This window comes from Ranitomeya variabilis, chromosome 5 (genome assembly GCF_051348905.1).
Source record: "Ranitomeya variabilis isolate aRanVar5 chromosome 5, aRanVar5.hap1, whole genome shotgun sequence".
In the NCBI taxonomy this organism is placed as follows: domain Eukaryota; kingdom Metazoa; phylum Chordata; class Amphibia; order Anura; family Dendrobatidae; genus Ranitomeya; species Ranitomeya variabilis.
In genome coordinates this window covers 676173624-676189898 of record NC_135236.1, presented here as the reverse complement: position 1 = coordinate 676189898, position 16275 = coordinate 676173624, and the positions used below count along the sequence as shown (strand labels likewise).

The 16275-nt window shown below is 45.5% G+C and overlaps 1 protein-coding gene across 1 annotated transcript; it reads left to right on the top strand.

Moving 5' to 3' along the window:
- Positions 1-7746: 7746 nt before the first annotated feature.
- Positions 7747-10193, top strand: LOC143777019 (E3 ubiquitin/ISG15 ligase TRIM25-like). The gene has a single exon (XM_077266912.1). It carries the CDS (start codon positions 7747-7749, stop codon positions 9445-9447), a length of 1701 nt encoding a protein of 566 aa, XP_077123027.1. The 3' UTR covers positions 9448-10193.
- The last annotated feature ends 6082 nt before the right edge of the window (positions 10194-16275 follow it).

Here is a 16275-nt window from a genome sequence, read left to right as displayed (position 1 = left end):
GAAAGCCATGCTGCTCCAGGTATATACGGCATGGACAGGGGCATGATGGGCACTGTAGCTGTGGCGGTGTCCGGCCGCCTTGTTGGAGCTGCGGGCTCTGTGGGGCTTGGAAGCGGTACGGGGCCTGCCGCTGCGTCCACCGGGGGGCCTGGGGACATCACTGGGCCTGCGGGTGCATTCACTGCGGGGCCTGGGGGTGCTATGGGGCCTGTGGCTGCGACCGCCGCCAATCTCATGAGTCCCAATGGCAGGGACTTAGGCAAAAACGGACTAGCTCTAGGATGATGGAATCTCAGATGACCGCGATACTGAACCTAACACACAACTAATAGTAGCCGGGGGGCGTACCTACGTTTTATCCCTAGACGTCTTGCACCAGCCGGAGATCTAGCTACCCCTAGTAGAGGAATACACAGACCTGGCTTGCCTCCAGGGAAACCCCAAAAGTGATAGTAGCCCCCCACATATAATAACGGGTAGGTAAGAGGAAAACACATACGTAGTATGAATATAGGTTCAGCAAAGAGAGGCCCTCTGACTAGATAGCAGAAAATACAAAAGAGGACTTCACCTCAAAACCCTAACAAGCCATCCTGAAATTACTTTAACTCCGATATCAACTCATGACACCGGAGTAGTAATTTCAGATCACTAGAGCTTCCAGCAGCAAGAGTATATAAATGCGTGCTGGACAAACAAACACAAAAAATGCAGAAGATCCAACTTAGCTGAATTGCAGACTTGGAGCAGGTAGCAAGCAACAGAGGTACTCTGGTAACATTGATTGCCGGCACTAGAATGACTGAAAAGCCAGACTAAATAGGAAACTCCCAATTCCTGATGGGAACAGGTGCACTGGAAATAAAAGACAAAAGTAAGCCAGTACCACCAGTTGCCACCAGAGGGAGCCAAAAACAGAATTCACAACAGTACCCCCCCCTTAAGGAGGGGGCACCGAACCCTCATGAGAACCACCAGGGCGATCTGGATGCGCCCTAGGAAAGGCGCGGACCAAATCAGAGGCATGAACATCAGAGGCAGTCACCCAAGAATTATCTTCCTGACCGTATCCCTTTAACCAAATATTGAAGTCTCCGTCTGGAAACGCGAGAGTCCAAAATCTTTTCCACAACATACTCCAATTCACCCTCCACCAGCACAGGAGCAGGAGGCTCAACAGAAGGAACAACCGGTACCTCGTACCTCCGCAACAACGACCGATGGAAGATATTTATGAATGGTGAAAGATACTGGTAGGTCCAAACGAAAAGATACCGGATTAAGAATCTCCAAAATCTTATAAGGACCTATGAACCGAGGTTTAAACTTAGGAGAAGAGACCTTCATAGGGACAAAACGAGAAGATAACCACACCAAGTCCCCAACACGAAGACGATGACCCACACGACGATGACGATTAGCAAACAGCTGAGTCTTCTCCTGAGACAACTTCAAATTGTCCACCACATGACTCCAAATCCGGTGCAGTCTATCCACCACAGTGTCCACTCCAGGGCAATCCGAAGATTCCACCTGGCCAGATGAAAAACGAGGGTGAAACCCTGAATTGCAAAAGAAAGGAGAAACCAGAGTGGCAGAACTGGCCCGATTATTAAGGGCAAACTCTGCCAACGGCAAAAAGGCGACCTAATCATCCTGATCAGCAGACACAAAACACCTCAAATAAGTCTCCAAGGTCTGATTAGTTCGCTCCGTCTGGCCATTAGTCTGAGGATGGAATGCAGACGAAAAAGACAAATCAATGCCCATCCTGGCACAGAACGCTCGCCAGAACCTAGACACAAATTGAGATCCCCTGTCAGAAACGATGTTCTCCGGAATACCATGTAAACGAACCACATTCTGAAAAAACAAGGGAACCAACTCCGATGAAGAAGGCAATTTGGGCAAGGGTACCAAATGAACCATCTTAGAAAAACGGTCACAAACCACCCAAATGACGGACATTTTCTGAGAAACTGGAAGGTCCGAGATAAAGTCCATAGAGATGTGCGTCCACGGCCTCTTCGGAATAGGCAGGGACAACAACAATCCACTAGCCCGAGAACAGCAAGGCTTGGCCCGAGCACAAACATCACAAGACTGTACAAAAGTACGCACATCCCGAGACAGGGAAGGCCACCAGAAGGACCTGGCCACCAAATCTCTGGTACCAAAGATTCCAGGGTGGCCTGTCAACATAGAAGAATGAACCTCCGAGATGACTCTACTGGTCCACTCATCTGGAACAAACAGTCTCCCAGGCGGACAACGATCAGGCCTATCAGTCTGAAACTCCTACAAAGCACGTCGCAAGTCTGGGGAGACAGCAGACAAAATCACCCCATCCTTAAGGATACCCGTAGGCTCAGAATCACCAGGGGAGTCAGGCTCAAAACTCCTAGAAAGGGCATCTGCCTTCACATTTTTCGAACCCGGCAAGTATGAAACCACAAAATTAAACCGGGAGAAAAACGACCAGCGCGCCTGTCTAGGATTCAGACGCCTGGCAGACTCAAGGTAAATCAGATTCTTGAGATCAGTCAAGACCACCACCTGATGTCTAGCACCCTCAAGCCAATGACGCCACTCCTCAAATGCCCACTTCTTAGCCAAGAGCTCCCGATTACCGACATCATAATTTCGCTCGGCGGGCGAGAACTTTCGAGAGAAGAATGCACATGGTCTCATCACTGAGCAATCGGGACTTCTCTGTGACAAAACCGCCCCCGCTCCAATCTCGGAAGCATCAACCTCGACCTGAAAAGGGAGCGAAACATCAGGCTGGCGCAACACAGGGGCAGAAGAAAAGCGGCGCTTAAGCTCCCGAAAGGCCTCCACAGCCACAGAGGACCAATTGGCAACATCAGCACCCTTCTTAGTCAAATCAGTCAGAGGTTTAGCAACACTTGAAAACCCAGTTATAAATCGACGATAGAAATTAGCAAAGCCCAAGAATTTCTGAAGTCTCTTCAGGGAAGTAGACTGCGTCCAATCACAAATAGCCCGAACCTTGACAGGATCCATCTCAATAGAAGAAGGGGAAAAAATGTACCCCAAAAAAGAGATCTTCTGAACCCCAAAAATACACTTTGAACCCTTTACAAACAAAGAATTGGCCCGCAAAACCTGAAAAACCTTCCTAACCTGTAGAACATGCGACTCCCAGTCATCCGAAAAAATCAAAATATCATCCAAATACACAATCATAAATTTATCCAGATATTCACGGAAAATATCGTGCATAAAGGACTGAAAGACTGAAGGGGCATTAGAAAGACCAAAAGGCATTACCAAATACTCAAAATGGCCCTCGGGCAAATTAAATGCAGTTTTCCACTCATCTCCCTGCTTAATCCGCACCAAATTATACGCACCCCGAAGATCAATCTTAGAGAACCACTTTGCCCCTTTAATACGAGCAAATAAATCAGTCAATAGAGGCAAAGGATACTGGTATTTGACTGTAATCTTATTCAACAGGCGATAATCAATACAGGGCCTCAGGGAGCCATCTTTTTTACCCACGAAAAAAAAACCTGCTCCTAAAGGGGATGAGGATGGACGGATATGTCCCTTTTCCAAGGACTCCTTAATATACTCTCGCATAGCAGCATGCTCAGGCACAGACAGATTGAACAAACGACCCTTAGGAAATTTGCTGCCAGGAATTAAGTCTACAGCACAATCGCAATCCCTGTGAGGAGGGAGAGAACTAAGTTTAGGCTCCTCAAAAACATCACAATAGTCAGACAAAAATGCTGGAACTTCAGAGGGAGTAGATGAAGCAATGGAAACCAAAGGTACTTCCCCATGAGCCCCCTGACATCCCCAGCTTAACACAGACATTGTTTTCCAGTCAAGGGCTGGATTATGAGTTTGCAACCATGGCAATCCAAGCACTAAGACATCATGCAAGTTATGCAACACAAGGAAGCGAATCACCTCCCGATGGTCAGGAGTCATACACATAGTCACTTGTGTCCAGTATTGTGGCTTATTCCTAGCCAATGGTGTGGAGTCGATACCCTTCAAAGGGATAGGGACTTCTAAAGGCTCTAGGCTAAACCCACAGCGCCTGGCAAAGGACCAATCCATAAGACTCAAGGAAGCGCCAGAATCCACATAGGCATCCACGGTAATAGATGATAATGAACAAATCAAAGTCACAGACAAAATAAACTTAGACTGTAAAGTGCCAATTGCAAAAGACTTATCAACCTTTTTTGTGCGTTTAGAGCATGCTGATATAACATGAGCAGAATCACCACAGTAGAAGCACAACCCATTTTTACGCCTATAATTCTGCCGTTCACTTCTGGACAGAATTCTATCACATTGCATATTCTCCGGTGCCTGCTCAGAAGACACCGCCAAATGGTGCACAGGTTTGCGCTCCCGTAAACGCCGATCAATCTGAATAGCCATTGTCATGGACTCATTCAGACCTGTGGGCGTAGGAAACCCCACCATGACATCTTTAACGGCGTCAGAGAGACCTTCTCTGAAATTCGCCGCCAGGGCGCACTCATTCCACTGAGTAAGCACAGACCATTTTCGAAATTTTTGACAATATATTTCAGCTTCATCATGCCCTTGAGAGAGGGCTATCAAGGCTTTTTCAGCCTGAATCTCCAAATTAGGTTCCTCATAGAGCAACCCCAGTGCCAGAAAAAACGCATCCACATTGAGCAGCGCAGGATCCCCTGGTGCCAATGCAAATGCCCAATTCTGGGGGTCACCCCGCAACAAGGAAATAACAATTTTAACCTGCTGAGCGGGGTTTCCAGCGGAGCGAGATCTCAGAGAAAGATACAATTTACAATTGTGCTTAAAATTCAAAAAACGAGATCTATCTCCAGAAAAAAACTCAGGTATAGGAATCTTGGGTTCAGACATAGGAGCATGTATAACAAAGTCTTGGATATTTTGAACTTTAGAAGCAAGAGTATTCAGGTTTGAAGCTAAACTCTGGATATCCATTTCTCAACAGCTGAGATCTGAGCCATTCAGGGATTAAGAGGAGAGAAAAAAAAAACAGCAGATTGCAATTATGGCTAGACAGAACTTCTGAGTAAAAAAAAAAAAAAAAAAAAAGTGTCAGAAACTTCTTTTTTCTCTCTTTCTTCAGCCAATACCTTTAATACATTTTGGGCCGGCAATACTGTCATGAGTCCCAATGGCAGGGACTTAGGCAAAAACGGACTAGCTCTAGGATGATGGAATCTCAGATGACCGCGATACTGAACCTAACACACAACTAATAGTAGCCGGGGGGCGTACCTACGTGTTATCCCTAGACGTCTCGCACCAGCCAGAGATCTAGCTACCCCTAGTAGAGGAATACACAGACCTGGCTTGCCTCCAGGGAAACCCCAAAAGTGATAGTAGCCCCCCACATATAATAACGGGTAGGTAAGAGGAAAACACATACGTAGTATGAATATAGGTTCAGCAAAGAGAGGCCCTCTGACTAGATAGCAGAAAATACAAAAGAGGACTTCGCGGTCACCTCAAAACCCTAACAAGCCATCCTGAAATTACTTTAACTCCGATATCAACTCATGACACCGGAGTAGTAATTTCAGATCACTAGAGCTTCCAGCAGCAAGAGTATATAAATGCGTGCTGGACAAACAAACACAAAAAATGCAGAAGATCCAACTTAGCTGAATTGCAGACTTGGAGCAGGTAGCAAGCAACAGAGGTACTCTGGTAACATTGATTGCCAGCACTAGAATGACTGAAAAGCCAGACTAAATAGGAAACTCCCAATTCCTGATGGGAACAGGTGCACTGGAAATAAAAGACAAAAGTAAGCCAGTACCAACAGTAGCCACCAGAGGGAGCCAAAAACAGAATTCACAGCACCAATCCTCCTCAGACATGGCTCTTCCTCCTTGCTAACCTGGTAAAAGCCGGGGTCTCCTCTCTGGAGACTGCAGCGGTTCCTCCGGTGCTCTGTCCAGCACTTTGCGGCACCCTCACTTCTGGCTTCACTGTACGGCGTCTTCACTTGGTGTTCCAGGCATCGCGGCACCCATTTCTCCTGCTTCACGCTTTTTGGCCAGCTCCTCCCCCTCGCGCTCCACGTGACGTGGCAATGGCAGTTTTTGGCAGCAAATTTTCACAGTCTCTGGCACACAGTACCCAGCAATGCCAGGGCACGAAATCCTGTTTGTGACGCCAAAGTTGAGTCGCCCACCAGGGCAGTGGGGTACTCGGTACCGGGTCCAGTCTTAAAGGGATATCACGGTGGCTGCGACCCGGTCCTTGGCCCTGGGACTCAATTAAAGGGGAAAGGTCTTTTAAAGGAAAAGTGTTTATAAGTCTGTTGTGATGCCACCTGTGGTTTTCGGTCAATAGTGGGACCAAAGCTGTGTTAAAGGGGTCTTCTGGGGGATGTTGCAGCACTGATGGTACACTTCCCACAGATGAAGTGGAGTCCCCAGGGGTCCTAAGGTGTAAGGCGTTGATGGTATGTGCCAGTGAATAAAGATAGGACATGAGTTGTAAGCCTTTACCTGGTTTACTGCAGTTGGCAGGCCACAGTCCAGGGCATCGGCAACAGGTACATAGGAGTCCAAGCAGCCCGGAAACAAGGGGAAGCCTCTTGTCAAGTCAGGTTAGGAGCCTTCCACTCTGTGCCTGCTAACGTCCCTTACTGCCTGAAGGATTCCAAACAAGGTCCTAATTCTTTTAGTTCTTTCTCCTGTCCTGGGACAGGTACCTGCATGGCAGGCAGCTTGACCTGTACCTTCTGGGGTTTCTACATGGTGACTCCAGGCTCCAAGATGCTGCTGTGCCATAGGTGTAATTTGGGCAATGTCTGTATGATCTTATTCCCTTTGGTTTTGCTAAGTGTCTTTTAGTTTCACTCTAGCCTCGGGCTCCCGGTACCCGGTCTCTGCACACTGACTCCTCGGAGGCTTATTCTCAGCCTTCTTGAGCCCTGAAATCTCTCCTCTGCTTCTTTCCTGTCTGCTCTCTAGTGATGTGTCGTTCGTGAACGAGCCGACACAAAGAGCCGGCTCCCTGCTGTGAACGATGGGAGCCGGCACACCAGTGAGAGCCACTAAAATCCCTGAATGGCTCTCACTGGGCATAAAATCCCGGGCTTTGGGAGGTGTAACTCCACCCACCTGAGCAAAACCCCGCCCACGCTTCAATTTAATTGGCTAAAATGAAGTGGGCGGAGTTTCTGCGGTAGGTGGGCGGAGCTTCAGACGCCTGAATAGATATGCAATAGGGATCCATTTAGGATCCTAAAAGAGCCGGTTCACGAGCCGAAAGAGCCGGCTCTTTTTGGTGAGCGGAGCCATGAGAGCCGGATCACCAAAAAGAGCCGGAGTGCCCATCACTACTGCTCTCCAGACTGTCTGCTCCAGACTCCCCAAGCTCCTCCTTCAAACCAAGATCTTTATACAGGGAAGCTGCCCTAAAACAGGTTTTTGAGCTCCCCCTCCTGGCCTGGATTTGGAAGGTGATATGTGTGTGATAACCTGCCAAAGGGAATCTCACTTGTCTCCAGGCATAGCACTACCCTCCCTGAGAGGAAGGCCACAAGTGCAGCTCAGGTTATTTTCTCAGAGAAAAAGGAAAAAAAAATCACAATTCAGCCCTGGCTACAAAAAAAGATCCTCGTTATCACTGAACTTATAATAAAACCAGAAGAACAAGTTTAGCCGCGCCTTTTCTGGTAAGTATGAATCATACATTTCTTCTTTCTTCATTCTGCTCTGAGCAATGGCGTCTGATGGTCTAAGAAAGGAGCTGACTTGCGCTATCTGTAAGGACATTTATACAGATCCCTTAACCCTGAGATGTGGACACAACTTCTGCCAGGTCTGTATTGATGGAATGCAGGATACAGAGGGCGGGTATGGAGTTTATTCCTGTCCTGAATGTAGAGCAACATTTCGCAAGCGGCCGCCACTGCAGAGGAACATAACTCTGTGTAATATAGTGAAGAATTTCCTAGCTACCCAGACACATCAGGAGGAGATCACCGGGATCTGCTGCACTTACTGTGTGGACTCTCCTGTACCTGCTGTTAAATCCTGTCTCATGTGTGAGGCTTCTCTGTGTGAGAAACACCTAAAAGTTCACATAAAAACAGCAACAGATCACGTCCTAACAGAACCCAGCACTTCCCTGAAAAACAGAAAATGCTCCATCCATGGGAAGATCCTGGAATATTACTGTACTGAGGACGCTACTTGTATCTGTGTGTCCTGCAGTTTGGTTGGAGAACATCGGGGACACCGGGTGGAGATGCTGGATGAGATCTCTGAGAATAAAAAGGGTAAAATGAGACATGTTTTGCAGAAAATGATCACAAAGAGAATGAAGACTGAAGAAAGAGTCCATAGTCTGGAGGAGCGCAGGAGAAAAGTTCAAGGAAAAGCATCTGGAGAAGCTGAGAGAGTCACTGCCCAGTTTATATGCTTCAGGACACGGGAGGACAACCTAGAGAAGAGGATTCTGAGTGATATCAAAAGGCAGGAAGAGAAGATGTCCCTGTCACTGTCTGATGTGATCCAGAAGCTGGAAATAAAGAAGGACGAGCTGTCCAGGAAGATGAGGCACATTGAGGAGCTGTGTAACATGATGGATCCACTGACTGTCTTACAGGAGTCAGACACCGGGGACTTGTGTGATCCTGAGGAGGAGGAAGATGATGAGGACACAGGAGGACATGATGGAGGTGATGAGGACACATTGGGACATGATGGAGGTGATGAGGACACTGGAGGACATGATGGAATTGATGAGGGCCCTGGAGGACATGATGGAGGTGATGAGGACACAGGAGGACATGATGGAGGTGATCGGGGGGTGGAGCTGATCTCAAACATATCACACACATTATTTGCTATGATAAGAGATATAAATATGATCTGCTATGGACCGGATCCGGCAGACATCTTACTGGATGTAAACACGGCTGATAATAATCTCCTTATATCAGACGACCTAAAAACTGCGACGTGGACACTAATAACACAGAATCGTCCAGAAACAGCAGAGAGATTCCAGTATATTCAGGTGATGAGCGGGAGGAGATTTACCTCAGGACGACATTACTGGGATGTGGAGATCAGTGGATCTGTATTGTGGAGTGTGGGGATCTGTTACCCCAGTATAGACAGGAGGGGGCGTCAGTCAACTATTGGAAATAATAACAAGTCCTGGGGATTATTTGGAAGGTTGTGGTGTAATAACCATTATTCAGTGAGACATGACAGTGAAGTGATCCGGTTATCTCACCAGATCTCCAGTGATGGAGTCAGGATATGTCTGGATTATGAGGCCGGGCAGCTGTCATTTTATGAGCTGTGTGACCCCATCCGACACTTACACACCTTCACTGCCGCCTTCTCCGAGCCCCTTCATGCTGTGTTATATGTATGTGGTGGTTCTATAAAGATATCAGGGAGGAGCTGAAAGGAACCATCATCCTAGAAGAAATCGACCCAGTGACTGAGATTAGTATATGACTCGTGGAGTAATCAGCCAATAGGGAGCACCAGTGGGAGGGACTACATCTACGCTTTCATTTCTCCAGAGAACCGACAAGATAATTAGTTTTTATTGTTTTTATTTATTTTTATTTATATATGTTTCTTTGCATTTTTTTGTTACTTTTCTTCTCATAATTTCTTTACTTTTCTCTATATATTATGTTTGGTCATTTAATGCCTCCATTGAACGCTATAGCTGATGGTCAATACAATTTCTGCAACAAATACATGATCATAGATTATTGCAGTCTGTCTTGCAACCACAAAATGGTGTTATCGTACCTTAGTTTTCCACTGGGAGCCCTTCTCTTGCGGTGGATGTTGTTGTCGCCATCTCCAGGGCAACGTGTCTATATGACGCCATACCAGCCCCGCCCCCTTGTGACGCATCTTCTTGAGGGTAGGAGTGCATAGGAGACGCATCGGGACGCCGTCTGACACCCCGGTCGGAGATTCAGGTGATGGAGGCGGCCTACGTCAGCGCAGTACAGAGCTGCCAGATATAATTGCAGGATGATGATGGCACCCCACATCAGAGGAGCACACAGCTGCTAATACTACCGGCGAGGGATTCCATATACTGTCTGTCCATATATAAAATACAGGCACGGCTCCTCCACTCACACCCTTCCTGAGGAAGCCAAAAGGCGAAACGTGCGTCGGGGTGGACTGGTGGTAAATATATTATCTTACTATGATTTACTATCTTATTTCCTTTCCTTACCTGCCACATTCATTATCTAAACATAAAAATCATTTCTTGCAACCCATGCATTTATATATGTGCATCATCAATAGTGCTTATTTATTCTATGCTATAAATAATATATTCTGTTACACCAGCATTTTATAGCATATTTCATGATGGGCTATTTGTCTCCCTTTTTTTTGCATTTTTGATACATTAATTTACATCTGCATATTTAAAGCCACTAACACATTAGTTATAACAACTAGCACCTTATAGGCTTTTGCACAGCAGATCGAGCTGCTGTATTGTAGATGGATACTATTTTTTCATTGATTTATAGAAATTATGTTTCTTTAGACTTTTATAAGATTCATTATTTACATGTAAGTGACTTTTCCAGGCAGTGGAATATAGCTACCATCTTTATTTTGTATATATTTATATGTAAAATCTGCTATACATTTCTCCATTGGAGCTGGAGGCTTATAAGCCTATTTTTAATCTGCCATTCATTTTTTTATATGTAACTAAGATACCACCTGTTTATTATCAGAATTGTATCTCCTTCTTTATGTGTTTTTAACATTTTCTATGAGTAATTAATAAACATTTATTGTTTATACTTTATTTTGGATGAATTCTGTACACTATAGAGTTACAGAGGAGAATGCAGTGTTGTCATACTTGGTAAATTATAAAGTTTATTATTTTTACAGGCACTTCGCAATTTTAACAGTATAATAAGATGAAACAACGTCTATTGACTCCTCTGACATAGAAGAGATGATTTGTGGATGTGTAAGGCTTCTTTCACACTAGCGTCGGGCTCAGCCCGTCGCCGTGCGTCGGGCCGAGGTCCCCGACGCTAGCGTTGTCCCCGCCGCACAACGGGGGCAGCGGATGCATTTTTCCTGTGCATCCGCTGCCCCATTGTGAGGTGCGGGGAAGTGCGGGGAGGTGGGGGCGGAGTTCCGGCAGCGCATGCTCGGTCGGAAAAAGCGGACCGTCGGGAGCAAAAAACGTTACATGTAACGTTTTTTGCTCCCGACAGTCCGCAACAGCACGGCGCAACCGTCGCACGACGGTTGCGACGTGTGTCATTGCGTCGCAAATGCGTCGCTAATGTTAGTCAATGCAGAAAAAACGCATCCTGCAAGCACTTTTGCAGGATGCGTTTTTTCGGCAAAACGACGTATTTGCGACGTAATGCAGTTAACGCTAGTGTGAAAGTAGCCTTAGTGGCTAAAAGCTCCCATACAAATTAGACTAATGTTGTCGGAACCTGTTGGGAGCCAGCTGGGTTTGGTTGACATTCTACTATGTATGGGAGCACCGGCCGATGGATGGTCTGGAGTGCTATCGATCAGTCATGTCCAATTTCGGATGGCCGATCATATTGTTCTCCCTGAGTTAAGCCATCGGACCAACGTGTAAGTTGGAGGCTTTGTCATAGAGAACACAGGAGCCGAATGAGCTTTCCTATATTTGGTAGAGTCGGCTGAGATGGCTGTCAGCCAAACGATTGGCCAAAGCATTGTTCAGCTGACAACCATCTAATGTGTTTCAGGCTGTAATCTTCATCCTATCATTCATTCTTAGACCTCCTGATATGCACTTTATCTTGTTTCAGACATTTATCCAGTGGTTGTGTCCCTCCCTGTAATACAGGCTGCGTATGAGGTCAGTGTGTCCAAAATGCTGCTGTCTTCTCCAGATCGTATGTATCAGCACAGCTTCATTCCTGGAATGATTTCCCCTTCTGTACAGAAGCTACAGCAGATACACATTATCCTTTTACAGCCCATGATAGATCACTATTTCCTTGTGATAAGATCCTCTTATGTCATGAAATGTTTAACTTTCACCTACCAGATGTTTTCAATGTCTTCTCTCCTCTCTGATATTTTTTCTCGGTTATATACTCTGTACGTTTCTCACACTCTTTACACTTTGATATCATAGATCCTGTGTGATCTGCACTTCCTGAAAATCTATTTTTTTCCTTCCCCCACCACCTATACCCTCTGATCGGCCACATACAATCTCCTCTCCGCACCTGCTGCAATCTCTAACACTGAGAGGAGGTACTGCACAATACTGCTGTGAGAACTGCCAAACACCTTGCCCACGGAGGTGGCTTACAGGGGTGTTACCCTCACAAAAGTAGTTGAAAACAGTGTTTTATGTCATAGATACAAATGCATGGAGCAATCCTTCTCATGGCAGACATGTGCGCACTCGGTGTACTCGTTGCCCGGCATACTGCGCTGTACAGGTTGCGGGTAACTTAGCCAATGAAATGAAAGCTATAAAATAAAAAATATCTCTGTCCTTGATAAAGGAGAGGAATTTTAATAAGAAGTAACTTGTAAAGTTGATTGTTTTTTAAAACAATTTGCAATTTTACTAATTTAATAAGATTAAACAATTCCTTTTAAAGGCTGTGGCCACATTTGACATGGAACAAATAATATTTCCATGTTAGTGGCCTGTCTCCAGGCCTCCATCCTCAGCAATTCAGGGGACATCATACTCAGATGTAGGCCACAGGACTCTGCTGTCTCCAGTCCTCCATCCTCAGCAGCCACCGTACACAATTCAGGGACATCACACTCACTTGTAGACCACAGGACTCTGCTGTATCCAGGCCTCCATCTTCAGGAGCCGCCGTACACAATTCATAGGACACCAAGTCCATTGCAGCCTCAAAACGTTTACTGGTCAGTTCATGTTCATCCAGTTGTGACTTCACTTCATACTTCTTACTTTTTTAGTACAATGCATCCTCAGCCCTACTATTCATCCATCCTGGACAATTCCTAAGCCCACTGACTGGCAGCCCCTATGTCAGACCTTTGGATCCGAACATTACAGGGGACTTAACTTAAGATTTCAGTAAGGCGTCCCACTGCTTTGAACAACTGGTATGTGCTGGCCCTAGAAGCCCATTGTACTTGACCTTGTCACTTCATTTCCCTATCTGATCTCCCTATCTGCCTTAGGCTGGTTTCACACTTGCGTTTTTGTCTGCAGCGTTTTTTGCACAAAAAACGCATGCGTTTTTTTCCCCTATATTTAACATTGAAAACGCATAGGTTTTTTTGTATGCGTTTGGTCGCGTTTTGAAACGCATGCGTTTTTTGTCTGCATGCGTTCATTTTCAAAAATGCTACCTGCAGTATTTTCTTGCGCGTTTTTTTGCCGCGAAAAAACGCATGCGTTTTTTCGCGGCAAAAAAATGCATTGCTGTCTATGTAAACGCATGCGTTTTTAAGCACATGCGTTTGTTTGCGTTAAAAACGCATGCGTTTTTATAGAAAAAAAAAACAGAAAACACACTGAAAAGCCACCCACCACCATCAAGGTGATAAAGGGATCCAAACCCTAACCCTAACTCTACCCCTAACCTCACCCCTAACCGTTTAATGAACATTTTCTGACAGTCATAGTGCCACGTATCACGTATTTCAGTGCCACGTATTTAAGTGCCACGTATTTCAGTGCCACGTATTTAGTATTTAAGTGCCACGTATTTAAGTGCCACGTATCACGTATTTAAGTGCCACGTATTTCAGTGCCACGTATTTCAGTGCCACATTTTTAAGTGCCACGTATCACGTATTTTAGGGCCACGTGTTTCAGTGCCACGTATTTAAGTGCCACGTATCAAGTATTTCAGTGCCACGTATCACGTATTTCAGTGCCACGTATTTTAGTGCCACGTATTTAAGTACCACGTATTTCAGTGCCACGTATTTCAGTGCCACGTATTTCAGTCACGTTTAGGGGTAGGGGTAGGGGTAGGGTTAGGGTTTTCTTGTTTTTTCTTGTGTTTTCTTGTGTTTTTCTATAAAAACGCATGCGTCTAAAAAACGCATGCGTTTTACCGCGTTTACATGCGTTTTTCACACATGCGTTGGATAAAAACGCAAGTGTGAAACCAGCCTTAGCACTAGTCCTCACCCACTGGGCAAGTTCCATTAACTATACCCTATCCTATAGATTAAACCTATTATCCTTATCTTATGTCCTATATGTTGCTAAGCCACTTAGCTATATGAACAGTTTTCATACTATCCCAAGTCTAACCCTTTGCTTACCCTGCACTAGGAGCTACTCACATTATATATTAAGGCCGAGTTCACACGTTGCAGAATTGCCGCAGAAATTTCCGGGGCAATTCTGCGCCTCCTGCCGCGGGTATATCGCATGCAGAATTAGCATGCATATACCCGCAGAAAACTAGCGTTTTGCAAGCATAATTAGCTTGCAGAATGCTAGAGTTTTCCAAGCGATCTGTAGCATCGCTTGGAAAACTGACTGAAAGGTTGGTCACACTTGTCAAACATAGTGTTTGACAAGTGTGACCAACTTTTTACTATAGATGCAGCCTATGCCGCATCAATAGTAAAAGATAGAATGTTTAAAAATAAAAAAAATAAAAAAAATGGTTATACTCACCTGCAGACCTCAGCGGCGTCCGTTCCTACAGCTGTTGTGCGGTGAAGGGCCTGCGATGACGTCACGGCTTGTGATTGGTCGCGAGCGGTCACATGAGCGGTCTCACAACCAATCACAAGACAGCGACGTCATCGCAGGTCCTTCACCGCACAGCAGCTATAGGAACCGAGGCGGCAGCATGCAGCGGTGAGGCGGGAACACTGCGGGGGACATCGAAGGTGAGTATATCGCTATTTTTTATTTTAATTCTTTTATTTTTTACCAATTATATGGTGCCCAGTCCGTGGAGGAGAGTCTCCTCTCCTCCACCCTGGGTGCCAACTGCACATGATCTGCTTACTTCCCGCATGGTGTGCACAGCCCCGTGCGGGAAGTAAGCAAATCAATGCACTCCTATGTGTGCAGAATCGCCGCGATTCCGCAATTTTAATGAACATGCTGCGTTTTTTTCTGGAATGCGATTCCGCTCAGGAAAAAGATGCAGCATGTGCACAAAAAATGCGGAATGCATTCTATTACATAGGATGCTTAATGTTAGCATTTTTTTCGCGGTTTTATAGCGTTTTTATAGTGAAAAACCGCGAAAAAACGCGAAAATTATGCTACGTGTGCACACAGCCTAACACTTTGCGCAAGAAAGGTGTATGGGCCCTTTGGAGTCCAATAGTTCTGCTATGACAGGTGCTCCTTGCTGCTTTGGACATGGAGAAGTGACCCCTTACCTCTCTTGGGCCCCTATGCAGCTACACCAACGCTGCTTTCAACGTTTGGGCTACAAATTTCTTTAATATGTCTTCCTCTAAAGTATATAAAGTAGCACATCACCTTTCCAACTTTTGATTTTACAGCATTAGTTCTCCACTTTACCAAAATTGCCCTTAATTCCTGGGCCGCACTTCTTATTAGGACATATTCAAAACCAAAAATTTACACCAATCGTCGGGTATTTAAACCTGGCGCAAAAATAGAAGTAACAAATAATAATAAAAGTATAATTTTTATTTAGAAATATCAATTAAAAAAATTATTTGAAAGTATAAGACTCTGGAATAAACTGGAAATAATGGAAGGCTGAAGCTCTTATTTGTTGGTCGCAGCGCAGTATAGCAATAAGGGGCCATTTTTAAGGGACACCGGACATAGAGCGCGTCCCATAGAAATGCTGTGTAATCTGTATATTGCAAACACGTTGTGAGACCTGCTGGGAAGCAGCACAAAAAGGGTTAATCTTCCCCTCGTAGGCTTGGTCATGTGACTCAGCTCTGCAGAAGCTTCTGAAATAAATGCTCCTGGGAAGTCAGCCAATAACTGCAGTTATAAGAGTCACATGAGAGAGGGAGGAGCTAAATCCTGTGAGGTAGTGAAGACTTGAAGGTCAGACATTTTGTGAGAGGAGCGAGACGAGGAAGCCATTTTGTACGAAGAGGAGTTTCCTTCCCCTGGACTTCCGGGTCTAGAAGGGACTAATAAAATACGGTGTGGACGGCCTTCATATTAGGAAAAGTTCTAGTGCGCCTCCTGGAGGAAAGACGACCTCAAGGCAGAATCTGTCTGCAGGTACAAGTCCATCTTCAGCTGTGAGTGAGAACCTGACACTAA

Excerpts from the sequence above, each read along its gene's own strand:
- LOC143777019 (XM_077266912.1), top strand. The coding sequence starts at position 7,747 with ATGGCGTCTGATGGTCTAAGAAAGGAGCTGACTTGCGCTATCTGTAAG.